The 14,886-nt window shown below is 37.1% G+C and overlaps 1 protein-coding gene across 1 annotated transcript in view; it reads right to left on the reverse strand.

Moving 5' to 3' along the window:
- The window catches only part of inpp5l (inositol polyphosphate-5-phosphatase L), a 33,730-nt gene extending 25,326 nt beyond the window's left edge, over positions 1-8,404 (reverse strand). The window contains exon 1 of the mRNA XM_067395272.1: positions 7,930-8,404. Coding sequence (XP_067251373.1) covers positions 7,930-7,989 — 60 coding nt within the window. The 5' untranslated portion in view covers positions 7,990-8,404. The remainder of the gene's footprint in view (positions 1-7,929) is intronic.
- Positions 8,405-14,886: the final 6,482 nt, after the last annotated feature.

Consider the following 14,886-nt stretch of genomic DNA (forward strand, 5'->3'; position numbering starts at 1 on the left):
CAAAATTTTAATTAAGCTGAAAAAAATGTGCTGTTGTTGTCATGAAAATCTTTGAGCGTTTTCAGACCTGGCATTTGTTTCTGAACCTGATTTGTTTCTCCATTAATTTAGACACCAGTTAGTTTAGGCATGGAAATCGGGCTCAGATCTGCATCAAAACAATCACTCCGAGGTCGAATGAATGAGGTGGTCTCGTTCCGATTTAAAATGAACTCTGGAATGGTTTGGTTGAGGTGAGAAAGCAATCTGACCCAATGGACCAACAAACCAAGTGCTATCATAATTCATAACGGGAAAAGTTTTATATAAAAAGCAGCAGTGTCTGATTCTGTGAGTTTTTGTGGTTGAGAACCAAAGAGCTCCTCTTAATCTTAAAATGTTGTGTAATTGCTCTTCTCCATGCTTTGCAAGAATGCTGTCCCGATGAAGCCTTGATTCGTAGAAGTGTTTGCATGTGCCACAACAGCTACAGATAAAGCCACAATAAGCAAACTTGTCAATCCATCTTGATGGATGAAGCAGAGGAACATAAACAGGTGAACTCTGACCAATAATGGGACAGTTTTACTCACATGTGACTTGCATAAACACATTTTACTACGCTTTGAAATGTTGCCTTGCGAAAGCGAATCAAACTAAGAAGACAATGCAACATTATAACAAATTAAGTCCCTGTTTTAGAACAAAGCAAACAGACTACAGGTCTGAAAATGCCCTCAATAACTTAATTTTTTATATTTTTGTATTTATTTATACTAAAATATGAAAGCGCTGCTTTCTCAAAGGCATAGTAAGCCTAAGTGGATCTTAGAAACCATTAGCACCAATTTTCTCTACTTATGCTCACTATGCTTTTCAGGAAATGCAGACATTAAGCATTTTCAGTGAGATTTGCCCTTTCACTAAATGTTATCAACTCATTAGACATGATGAATCAGAGCTAAATACACTAAACTCAAGGATCTTGCAAAACATGAAAGGTCTGGTAAACCCTTCTAGAGGATAAGAAAAATTTAACCATTTTTGGAAGTCTGCTACAACATTTAAACTGACCTGTTCAAAAAAGAAGTGATGAAAGGTTGAAGTCCTTTGGGAAAAGATATTCATCTGTTTACAGTCACAATGGACTGTGACATGTGCTTTTTCTCAGCCAAAAATGGCCGGAGGAAACTGGGTACGGGGCCAAATTTCCACTTGTAGCCTTAGTCCTCTATACACACAATGAAGCCAATGCTCTAACAAATTCAACTAAAACACAACTCCGGAACTGGGCTGAACATACATAGTATGAGGCAAAATTATCTCTATAGCAAGACTATAACTAGAATCACCTTCAGGTCAAGTCAACTTTATTTATAAAGCGCTTTATACAACAGAGATTGTTTCAAAGAAGCGATAACAGGAAAATTATGCATTTCAGCTGCTGTTCAGCTGAAGTTAGTTCAGTGTTGATTCAGTTCTATTGTAAAGATCATCAATTATTAAATTAGTTTATTTAATCTATAAGCAGTTCTGCAGAAAACAGTAATGTCATGGTCCAGCTCTGTTCATTTCTCATACAACAGCATCAGACAATACAATCATATCAGTAATATTATTGAATATTAAGTGTCCCCAACTAAATAAGCCAGAGGCAACCATGGCTAGGAACCCAAACTCCAACAGGTGACAGAATGGAGAAAAAAACCTTAGGAGAAACCAAGGGCCAGATTCATGAAACATTCTTAAGAATAAAATTCTTCTTAACTGGCAATTTCTTATTTTCTATCATAAGAAAAAAGATAAGAATATTTTGTGTTCTGAAAAACTTTTCTTGAAGTTTTCTTCAAGAAAGATTTATCTTTTTTTCTTAAGATCAAATTTAAGAAGTATTCATTTTCCCTAAAAGAATGTTCTTAAAAATCATCATAAATAACTTCTTAAAGTTAGGATAACCTCCAACCTGTCTTATATCCCTAAATATAAGATGTTTAATTAATTTATTGGGTTGTTTTAAATATTAAGCATTACAACATGACGCTAGCTACATATATACAAAATACCACCAGGAATGTGGACGAGTACTCTTAAGTGACACCGATCAATCATACAAAACAGTGATCACTATTCTAGCTAGAACTAGTGAGGCAGCATGGGCTGCACACACAGATACAGGGCGCATTCACTCTCAAGAAAGCGCAAGAAAGACTGAGCACAAATGAATGGGAAAGACCGCTCTATCTTGAGACAAGCTCTTTTAAAATAACTATTTTATCTTGACACAGCACTGAGTGATTAACTCCCCTCAAACCAGTCACAACGAAAATAGTCTGCGTGCTTATTATATCATCTACGGAAATCTTCAGCTAGTGCAAAAAGACGAGCTTTGAGGTGTTTTTCCATTCAACACGTCTTCAGCAATACACACCTTTCAATCAAATAACACCACAAAGTCTTTCACTTTCTTCTTAAGGAAAAAATTAAGATGTTCTTAAGAGAACCTCCTAAGAATTTTTCAAGAATTGCACTTAGGAACATTCTTAGGAACATCTTTGAATTTATTTTAAGAATATTCTTACCTTCTTTCTTAAGAAGATTTTTGTGAATCTGGCCTCAGGCTCAGTTGGGGGGCCAATTATACAGTTATATTGTCTAAATAAAATGTGAGTGGTTTTGCTTTTGCAAAAAAAAAAAAAAAAAACCTGCAGCACCAATGTTATAGTGTGTTGTGGGAGATTGCCTTGGGTCATCCTTCAGTGTAAGTGTGTAGTTTTCTATCTGGAAATCATGATTATTTAGAAATGTAGAAGAATCCTCTACCTCATCAAGTCTCATAATTTGACATGGCATCAATCATTCCTTTAGCGTAAGAAGAGGACAAACTACTTACATAAAAAAAAAACTGTTGAACAAATTGAGATAAAAGTTCTATACAATTGAACTTATTCAAATTAACTTACACCATTAACTTACAAATTAACTTACACCATTGACGGAATTTTCACTATTATATGGTAGGGGGCACATCTCCTAAAGCAGGGGTTTCAAACTCAAATTGGCAGGGGGCCGTTTCTGTGATTGACACCTCATAGGAGGGCCATATTAACATTCAAGTGCAAGAAAGCGCAACATTTCAGAAAATTTACTTTGCATTATTTCTCATTTACATCAAATTTGCCTACTAAAATATCTTTATACCTATACTATAAATATTCAGCAGAGACAGCAGTGTCTCTCTCATTGTTACAGAGTGTAATATAATTATGTAATACTATTACTAATATAATACTACTAGGCCTAATATACTATTAATTGCAATAGTCTGGTGCAACTTCTCACATCCAACAAGGTGCATGGAATAAAAAAAATGTAGTTATTTAGGAACAAAACCATCAACACTTGTGGTGTGGAGGGGTCAGAAATAAACAAAAAACTGGAGCTATATATATATATATATATATATATATATATATATATATATATATATATATATATATATATATATATATATATATATATATATATATATATAATCAACTTTATTTTGCCAAAAAATAAAAATCTCTCATTGTTACATACATTATTAGTTTTTAATATTTAGTGGAAGTATTTTCCCTTACTTTATGTCAGCTTAAATAACATTAAAATTTTGCACTGACCAACACTGTACTGAACAAATACAATCCCTGAATATATGTGTACACGCTTCTGTTTCTTGACAGACACCTGGCAGCGCATTTGTCCAAGATGCCGTTTGAGCATCGGTAACGTTTAATGGCTGCATCGGACGCGTTTTGGTGGTTTAAATCGACGCTCGTGACTTAAAGTCGAGTGCTTTTACTGTAATTTGGGCAAGAGCGCTCATAATAGAAGCGACGCGGTTGAGAGCGCGGCTCATGGTTGCATAGCAACGACAGACGCCACTGGAGCGAAAGCGCTTTGGAAAGAAGGAGAATGCGGGTCGGCTGCTTATGTGACGCGATATGTGAATGCCCCCATAGAACAGCGACTTTTTCTTTGCATATCAGAGAGGTAGCAACTGGAGAGAAAAATAATAATAATAATTTAGCGGGCCGGATTATGTTTTATTTTTGAGATCAGTTGCGGGCCGGGTAAAGGGGGAGGGCGGGCCGGCAGTTTGAGACCACTGTCCTAAAGGCTGGGACACACCAACTCTGGTTTGCTATACTAAACAGCCAATCAGAGTTCTCTCTCTTGCAGATGGCCTGACGAGGATTCAACATGTCGAATCGGATGAAAAAAAAGCTGACAAGGACCAACTTCAGCCGCAATGCAGAACACACTGAGGAAACTTAGTCGACCGACACACGAAAATTGGCCGATGGCCGACCTTCGGCTTGGTGTGTTCCGATGCAGGAACAGACCAAGCCGACGTCAACGAACTAGTGGCGACGAAAGCAGACTGCGGGGTTGGCTCATATCGGCAGCGTCTGGCTCCAAAGTTGCCCTGACACACCAAACCAACGCTCGACACCCGACGGCCAAGTAACACATCCGTTCTGTGCCTGCGTAAGATGAAATGCCTTTCTGTTGTAGGAACCGTGGACGAACCAGACAAATATATAATTCAGATGATTCTTTCAAAACATAATTCTAATTCAGAATCTAAGTTCCGGCTCCAGTCCGTCTACAGAGAAAACCCTTGTTAATTACTTTTATGAAGTACCCCCCCCTGTAAACACAAACCCTACTACTTAGCAGTCAGATCTCCGTATGAACAAAGACATTTATATTTGCACCAGAACAGTGGATCGTGGCTTTGAAATTGAGAGCATTCTTCTGAACTGTCTGTAATTGTCAGAAAAACACTATATTGTCTCAAATAGTAACGCCTTGTTTCACCTGTCGCTGACTGCTCTGTGTAGGAACTGCAGATGACAGGATGATTGGAAAAATGTTGGTGACATTCATTATTATCTAAACATAATGGGTGATATATAAATTATGGAGGTCATGTATATATATATATATATATATATATATATATATATATATATATATATATATATATATATATATTTTTGTGCAATAAGTCAATATATTGATTATTGCGACAGGCCTAATCCGAACACGGTCTTCGACAAAAACATGATTTTCTCAAGTTTTTGTTTAAAATGTTGCTTTTTTAATGAAACATACATTCAAGTGTTGATAAAAAATGAATACACGAAGCTAGAATAAAATGTTTAATTTATGGACATTTTTCATGTTTTAAAGGGTTAGTTAACCCAAAAATGAAAATAATGTAATTTATTACTCACCCTCATGTCGTTCTACACCCGTAAGACCTTCGTTCATCTTCGGAACACAAATTAAGATATTTGGATTAAATCCAATGGCTCAGTGAGGCCTCTATAGACAGCAATGCCATTGTAATGCTTAAGATCCATAAAGGTACTAAAAAACACATTTAAAACAGTTCATGTGAATTCAGCGGTTCTATCTTATTATTATTAGGCGATGAGAATACTTCTTGCGCAGCAAAAAAACCAAAATAACGACTTTTCAACAATATAGTGATGGGCCGATTTCAAAACACTGTTTCGGAGCTTGACGAATTGAATCAGTGATTCAGATCTCCTATCAAACGCCTAAACTGCTGAAATCACGTGACTTTGGCGCTCCAAATCACTGATTCAATTCGTAAAGCTCCGAAGCAGTGTTTTGAAATCGGCCCATCACTAAATTGTTGAAAAATCTTTATTTTGTTTTTGTTTTTTTGCTGCACAAAAAGTATTGTCACTTTATAATATTAATATTGAATCACTATACTCACATGAACTGATTTAAATATGTTTTTAGTATATTAATGGATCTCGAGAGAGGAAATGTCATTACTGGCTATGCGGGTGTCACTGAGCCAATGGAATTCAACAAAAATATCTTAATTTGATTTCTGAAGATAAACTAAGGTCTTACCGGTGTAGAACGACATGAGGGTGAATAATAAATGACATTATTTTCATTTTTGGGTGAACTAACCCTTTAAGGTATCATGGTTTCCCTAAAAGTTGATTTGTGAGGCTGTTTTCAGCTAGAATCTATTTTTATGTTACAGAGCTTTCCTGTAGCTCAGTGTAGCTCAGTGGTTAGAGCATGGCACTAGCAATGCCAAGGTCATGGGTTCAATCCCAGGGATTGCACATACTCAGATACAAATATGTAGTATAATGCAATGTAAGTCGCTTTGGATAAAAGCATCTGCCAAATGCATAAATGTAAATGTTACAGGTACTAATATTATCAAGTTACATTTTGGGACTTTTTTGCCTTTATTTCAGAGGATAGTTGAGGCGAGACAGTGATTGGGGAGAGGAGAGAAATCGTAATGATACAGAAGTTTTCTTCCCTATTGTGATATTTATCCAAGTGAAATGGCTTTTGCAACAAGATAAAATGGTTCGGACTTATTTTTTCTATCGGGAATTGACTGGATTGTTTACTACAGCTCTGATCTCACGTGAATGACAGGTTCTGTGTCCTAGCACTTAAAAACATAAGAGAAAAGAAAAGACATCTTTTCTTTTCTCTTATGTTTTCTCTCTTTTCTCTTTTCTCCATCTTCCAAGGAGGGAAAGTTACTTTGATTAAAGATTACGAGGGCACATGAATAAAATATATATATATATATATATATATATATATATATATATATATATATATATATATATATATATATGTGTGTGTGTGCACAGATAAATAATTTAATAAATACTGCAAAATTCTATAAAAAATTAAGATTTGCAAAGTTTGATTTCTCAAAATTTCTAAATCATCACTTACCACTTTAATAATGACTAGTATAATAAACAAGTACTAATGAAACTGAAAACAATACTAATACGAAATAACATAAAGAAATTGCGTCTTCCAGTCTTAAAAATGTAAAAACAACTTGCCATAAACTGCCAACTTTACTATTCACATGCAGTAATGCCAACATTACTATTCACACTTCTGAAAGCCCGTGTATAATTGTTTCTTTCTTCAGTATGGACTAACATTCTCCTGTCTTATTCAAGATGTGCATAATTGTAGACCAGAGTTTGTAGTAGCCTATGTCGTGCTACAGGAGCTCAACTCCCCATTTTCGCGGTAACGCTTTGAAATATCTCACAACTGGTTGTCAGTTTCCTGTTTTATTTGAATACACACAGGCCGGTCGCGCGGTGTGTGATAGGTCGTTAGACCTGTGGGGAGGTGCTGTCAGACAGCACACCGTGAATGGGAGAGGATATCACTCTAGACTGGGGACTCGTGTGCTAGAAAGGCCCAGTGGAGCGAAAAAAAAGTGAAGTGGGTTCACAGCAGTACCTGCAATATGGAGGAGCCGCATGAGAACGTCCAGCTGTACGTTATCATTGATGAGCGAGAGGCGTCGGAGCCACTCGCGCAGGACGCGTTGTTGCGTTCAAAAATAGCGAGACGCAGCGCTACGGAACGCTGGCGTCTCGAGATGCGTTTTAAAAGTTGAACTTCTTTTAACTTGATACGGCGACTTAAAACGAGACGCACAAAGCTGAAAAGAAAATAGTGTTTACAAAGTGTTTACATGAAAAAAATAATAATAATAAAACAGCGCAGAATGACGCAAGAAGGCGTTCCTTGTCAACGGCCCCTTACAATATAACAACGGTTGAATTATAAAATTAAACAGACTGAAATATAGCGCATTTCGGAGCCGTTTAAAACGCAGCTATTCATGTGGGTGATTTGGCCTACCTATATTCATATAAGGTTAACGACTATTTTTAAGATTACCTAAGAAAGCACAGATAGCGTTGAACAGCAGGTTACTAGTCTGCGTGCAGTTGAAAAGGAACCAGTTAAAATAACAAAAGTCGAAATAATTCGTTGCGTTACTCATTTATGATATTGAGTAATATTCCACCTGGAAAATAATAAGGAATTTAAACAGAGGCGACTTACATTGTCAAACAGTGATCCAACGTTTGCAGTGACTAGTAAGACGTCCGTGTACATCTCCATGATAAGAAGCGAGCTGGAAAAAAGTCGAATCTTACGAAGGAAATCCCACTCGCAGCTCTTTAGTGGAGGAATAACAAACGGCTTACAGATAAGATTAGAAAAGTCTAGCTATCTTGCCCTGAATACAGAGCCCACGAGAGCGACGCTCGCATCTCCAGTCCTGCTGTCATGAGGAAACATTCACATTCACGGTGTTTCTCTTCTTCAGTTGCTCAGCGGTGGACACGGAGGGATTTCTCCTCCTGTCTTCATGGTAATTGGACTAGGTTCTTAAGCTGAATTAACCCAACGTCGAAGCATCTGTAGTCTCTGGGTTCATACCTTGCCAGACTAAACCAAACTAGTTGCGCTGTCAATGTTATGTTGCATGTGAAGCTCCGCCCTGCACATGTAGTACTGTGAGCTACTGTACAAATGCGAAGCGTCAAAGTTTCCGTGTGTCAGTCAGACCCGACTGAAGCGAGGTATCTAGGCCTTCTGTACTTACTGAATTTGTGGTTACGTATACACACACACACACACAAAAGCGATGCATATACATTTGTATTATATATACACAACACACACACATAGGCTATATATATATAAATATAAATATATATATATATATATATATATATATATATATATATTATATATATATACACACACACACACACATATGTATGTATATACACCGATCAGGCATAACATTATGACCACCTTTATAATATTGTTTTGTTCCCTCTTTTGCTGCCAAAACAGCCCTGACCCGTCCAGGCATGGACTCCATTAGACCCCTGAAGGTGTGCTGTGGTATCTGGCATCAAGATGCTAGCAGCAGATCTTTTAAGTCCTGTAAGTTGCGAGGTGGGGCCTCCATGGATCGGACTTGTTTGTTCAGCACATCCCACAGATGCTCGATTGGATTGAGATCTGGGGAATATGGAGGCTTTGTGGCAGGGCACATTATCCTGCTGAAAGAGGCCACAGCCACCAGGGAATACCGTTTCCATTAAAGGGTGTACATGGTTTGCAACAATGCTTAGGTAGGTGGTAAGTGTCAAAGTAACATCCACATGGTTGGCAGGTCCCAAGGTTTCCCAGCAGAACATTGCCCAAAGCATCACACTGCCTCCTCCTGCCTTCTTCCCATAGTGCATCCTGGTGCCACGTGTTCCCCAGGTAAGTGACACACAAGCACCCGGCCATCCACGTGATGTAAAAGAAAACGTGATTCATCAGACCAGGCCACCTTCTTCCATTTCTCCGTGGTCCAGTTCTCATGCTCATTTCGGACAGGGGTCAGCATGGGCACTCTGACTGGTCTGCAGCTATGCAGCCCCATACGCAACAAACTGCGATGCACTGTGTATTCTAACACCGTTCTGTCAGAACCAGCATTAATTTGAGCTACATTAGCTCATCTGTTGGATCGGACCACAAGGCCCAGCTTTCGCTCCCCACGTGCATCAGTGAGCCTTGGCCGCCCGTGACCATGTAGCCAGTTCACCACTGCTCCTTCCTTGGACCACTTTTGATACTAACCACTGCAGGGGACCGGGAACACCCCACAAGAGCTGCAGTTTTGGAGATGCTCTGACCCAATCGTCTAGCCATCACAATTTGGCTCTTGTCAAACTCGCTCAAATCCTTATGCTTGCCCATTTTTCCTGCTTCTAACACATCAATTTTGAGGACAAAATGTTCACTTGCTGATTAAGACAGGTGCTGTGATGAAGAGATAATCAGTGTTATTCACTTCACCTGTCGATGGTCATAATGTTATGCCTGATCGGTGTGTTTGTGTGTATATATATATATATATATATATATATATATATATATATATATATATATATATATATATATATATATATATATATACACACACACACACACACACACACACACCCCGCTCTCTCTAGAGAGAGAGCGAGCAGACTGGGGCTACTTTGTTCAGTAACACTTATTTTGATTTACAAAAGTTGAATGTGTTTAAATGTCGGCAACCACATTGAAATCTGTTTTTGGAGTTTGGGTATTTTAGGTCACTAATCCAATAAGTAATTTTGTAACATGGATCATGTGAACTCTTTTGTTCAAAAGGTCAGATTTCCTTACACTGAAGCACAAGATGCTCTTTGGATCTTTTTCAAATGATGTTGGGGAACATGGTAATCAGGTTTTACACAAACTTATGTGGAGTGCAAACAACAGAAAGCAATTGAAAGCAAATTCCTTTGGTCTCAGGTTTAGCTTACAATATGTGTTATTGTTTAATGAAAATGTCATATGCAACATTCATGGTATTTACTGATATCTCATGTAATGAGAATCCCACTGGCAATATTTAACAAAAAATATACAAAAACAGATGAATGTAGTTTCTGTTCTGCATGTGCTGTTGCAGTACCACAAATTAGATGAATGAACATGGCAGTTTATAATCTAGTTAGTTTGATGGATTCAGAGCTGGTAAAGGTAAGGTAATTGTGCAGAAGCTGACGCACATGATCACATGCCCAGTGTGCCCTGGCAGACACTTAATTGGAGTCAGTTTGTCATTTTGAGTGTTCCACCAAAACTGATTTGGAGATCTGGAACTCCTCCCGTAATAATGCAAGAGTGATATTCACCAGATGTAAACCATTGGCTATTTTAAAGATCTGTTAATATCTAAATTGAATCCCCTGTACTAAACATGTGAAAACAATAAGCATGAGGCTTACTCGTGTTCAGCATGCAGTTTTTTGTGTTGTGATCTATCCATCAGCTCTTTGACCGGGTGAAGTCATTGTATCCCCTCTTGGTCTAAGGGCTGTTACCTAAGAATTGGCACTCTTCAAGTGAAATGTCACCATGAAGGAAAATCTCTGTTTCTCAGGTCAGACTCCAGCCCAGCAGCAGCAGGCTGAATGAATGTTTATAATTCATGTTAAGTAAAAGGACTCTGGCAGAACAACTTGTCCCTCTGCTTCAGTGCTTGACACAGTTCTCCAGACATACGTCAATGTAGAGCCTAAAACCAATGTCCAGTTCTCCATTTATTTTTTACAGCCTGCAGCAGTAGTGATGGGAAGTTCTGGTCATTTTACCGATTTGGATCTTTGAGTTGTTCAGCAAAATGAACAAATCTTTTTTCAAGTCAGTTTGTTCATTTCAGCAGAATATAATTTGAAATGTTACATGGTGGGGGTGTAATGGTACACAAACATGACGGTTCGATACGTACCTCGGTATTGAAGTCACGGTTCGGTACAGCAGGGGGGAGAAAACTAAACATAAAATTGCTTCTTTTTTATTAAACAGTCATTTATTTAGCAAATTATGCCTCTCTCTTTAAATACTGTAAATTCAATTATAAGTGACGTTTTCAATTTAACAACAGAGCCCAAACTATTAAATTCAGTTGCTGTTTTTATTTTTAGATAAACACTCAAATAAACATGTTGCATTAACTTCTAAATCTAATTTACTTTTCGACTCCAAGTCATTTTTGCAATACAATCATTTACAGTTACTGTCATAACTTGTTTTCTTGACAAATTATACATATTAAATAACTAAGACATTACCAACAGGTAAAGTAATTATAATGAATATATAAGCTAATATAGTGCATATATTTAGTGAAATGCTCCCCTCTAGAGTTCATTTCTCTAGTGAACTAACATGGTGTGGACACTAAATGACTTGCCTGAGGTAAATGTAATGCTACGCGAGATACTATTCTCAAGCTGTTATATTGATGTCTTTCCGCGGTTGAAACACTTGTTGAGAGATTACACGTAAATATATTTATGCATATCATCTGTTCTTCTTCTTCTGCACTTATTCCTGTTGTGGCGGTTAGCAAACAGCATTGCATTACCGCGCACATGCCTCCTTTTCGATTGGAGTGTGGATCACCTCTGACCGACTGTATTCGTCGTCTGACTGCCTGTACCGAACCATGACGAATATTTGTACCATTACACTACTATAACATGGTTATAGCCAAATTCTGCAACACTTCTTACATCAACTTACACAAACGTTAATCACATTTAGAATAAGAAAAAACTATAATGCAGCCAAGGCCAAATTATGAGAAAGCTAGGCACTCCGTTAATTCACCTCACCTCCCGATCCGAGTCGTTCGTTCTTTTCTTACATCACATCCCCATAGGCTGAAGCAGTCTGTAGCTTAAATAAAAATGACTAATTGACCTCCCGAGTCGTTCATTTATAGCGAGTTATGGAAAAGAACCATCATGACAGAAACTCACAAATGTATAAATTGTAAGTATTTTGAGACCAGAAACGCATTACGTAACTAAGAAGAAAAAAAACGTACTTGTTTGTAAGGAAGGTTGGGAATTATTAACTAATTTCTGAATCCAATATGGTCGTCACATCATGTGACAAAAGAACGAACGACTCAGACCTTAATACTCAGGAGACGAACTAATCATTTCTGTTTCCAGTATAGACTGCATAGCCTTATCCAATGGGCTGTTATGGGATGAATGGACGACACGGACCCGAAGACTCGGGAGGCGAACTAATAATTTCTGTTTCCTGTACAGAACCTATGGGATGTTGCGCATGCGCGGTCAACAAAAAAATGAATGAATCACTCTCTGAGACTTGTTCAAAATGAATGAATCGTTCATGACCGAATCCTCACTACTCAGCAGGCCTAAGACAGACTTTTTTGTGGGTGAGCCATTTCAGCTGCTGTACTAGGCCTTGAAGTTCTTCATTTCCTTTGAGAAAAAGCAAAGGATAATAGAAACGCTTCCCATCATAAACTTGAAACTGAGAGAATGTTGTGTTGAAGTTCTTTTATTTACATATATGACATATTCAAATAGTTGTACATGACTGTATCACATTGGAACATTTTTTACAAACAATGACAAACAGGTGGATGTATTGGCAAGGTGCTGTTTTAGAGCGTGGCAGCAGTCAAATCACTGGCGACATTGTTATGACAGATAAACTGCGTTCCGTCAACACACACACCCACTCAGCTCAACGTGGATGGTGACCTAATCCAATTTAATGACAATGTGCAAATCTCACACTTTATCCTTCAAGGCTGGATTAATCTAAAGATTTTTGTAGTGTCTACTGTGCATAAAAGTAGCACTGTTTACTACAATATTAAAGAAAATGTCATAGACATGGTAAATGTTACTTATCCTCATGAGAGCCAGCAAAATAGTTAAGTTTTTTTTTTGTTGTTGTTGTAAGATTTTTGTCATGTTTTAAATCCTCCAATGACAAGGCATTAACAGATGTTCTACAACTTTCAATACAAAAAAACAGCTAAGCCAATGAAAATTTGACCAGTTTTGTAACATTTCATAGGATTGTTTTTTTACCGTATTGACCTGTAATGTCTCCCCACAGGTGAGAAGTAAATCATACACTACATTTGACAACTTACAAAATAAATAAATCATTAAACTATAAATAATAATGTACATATACATAATCGCTCAAAACTTTGGGCTTAGTAAGATTTGTTTTTTTAAGAAATTGAGGATGCATTAAATTATGTCTATTTCAAATAAATGCTGTTCTTTTTAACTTTCTATTAAAAAATCCTCAAAAACATTATCATGTTTTTCATAAATATATTTAGCAGCACAACCATTTTCAACATTGATAATAATCAGAAATCATTAATATAATATAATATGCTCATTTTTAAGTAATAAATCAGCTAAGTAATATGCTGATTTGGTCCTCAGGAAACATGTGACACTGGAAACTGGACTAATGGCTGCTAAAAATTCAGCTTTGAATAATTCTGAATAAATTAACTTTTAAAAATACAATAAAATAAGTCTGTCATTTAAAAAATGTCATTACATTTCACAATATTACTGTTTTTACTGTATCTTTATCAAATAAGTGAGCATAACAGACTTTCAAAAAACATTTAATGGTAGTGGAATTACAAAATAAAGCAATACTGTACTACTGCTACTTTTTCAATATACAATAATTAGTTTGCAGAAGTAGATGTTTTTGTGATGTCAGAAATGTCTTAAAACACTGAGAGGAAGTTGTCATGCCAAAACAGCCAACATTTTGTATCTCAGAAAGAGTAGATCAAATTGCTGGATCCCAGAAGGATACTGAACTGATGATGAATTGCAAAAATATTAGAGAAAAGAGCACAATGTCAGTGAATTGGAAGAAGTCGTACATTAATAATGGCTCCCTCTACACCTATAATAATGGCTCCCTCTACACCTATAACTTCAATAAGAATCTCCAGTTGAACCTCCACAATAAAGCTGAGAACTACATAAGCGTCCTTGAAAACAAGTTGACATGTTTATACAAACTCTCACTACATTTCCACAGAGCCATTTATATGCGTTCAGTAACTGGTTTAAAAGTGTAAAGAACAGAGTCGTTCCCACATATTGAGCCCAGCAGCCGAATGGTTTCACATGCTGGTATGTGGTTGTACTATTTCAGATCACGGTTGAGCTCTAAAGCTTTAATTATACTCGAACTGTTTACTACAGGCATATGTCTTTAAAGATTTAATTAATAGAGACTACACAATATGGCGCCAATTCAATTCCACTTTCAAGCATGTAGATGAGGTATAATTATATTTAAATACATGTTACACTTTCTTAAATCAAAACTCCATCGTAGTGTACATGCCTCCTTGAGCTAATGTCCAGGCTCTGTGAGAGATGCTGCTCTTACAAAGGACAAATGGAATGACTATGATGATGGCTGAATGAGAAATCCTAATCTTGGTTGGTACAAGATGGCTACACACACCCTTATAAAGGTTAAAGGATTAGTTCACTTTCAAATGAAAATTAGCCCAAGCTTTACTCGCCCTCAAGCCATCCTAAATGTATGTGACTTTCTTCTTTCTAATGAACACATTTAGAG

The sequence above is a fragment of the Chanodichthys erythropterus genome, chromosome 9 (assembly GCF_024489055.1).
Source record: "Chanodichthys erythropterus isolate Z2021 chromosome 9, ASM2448905v1, whole genome shotgun sequence".
In the NCBI taxonomy this organism is placed as follows: Eukaryota; Metazoa; Chordata; class Actinopteri; order Cypriniformes; family Xenocyprididae; genus Chanodichthys; species Chanodichthys erythropterus.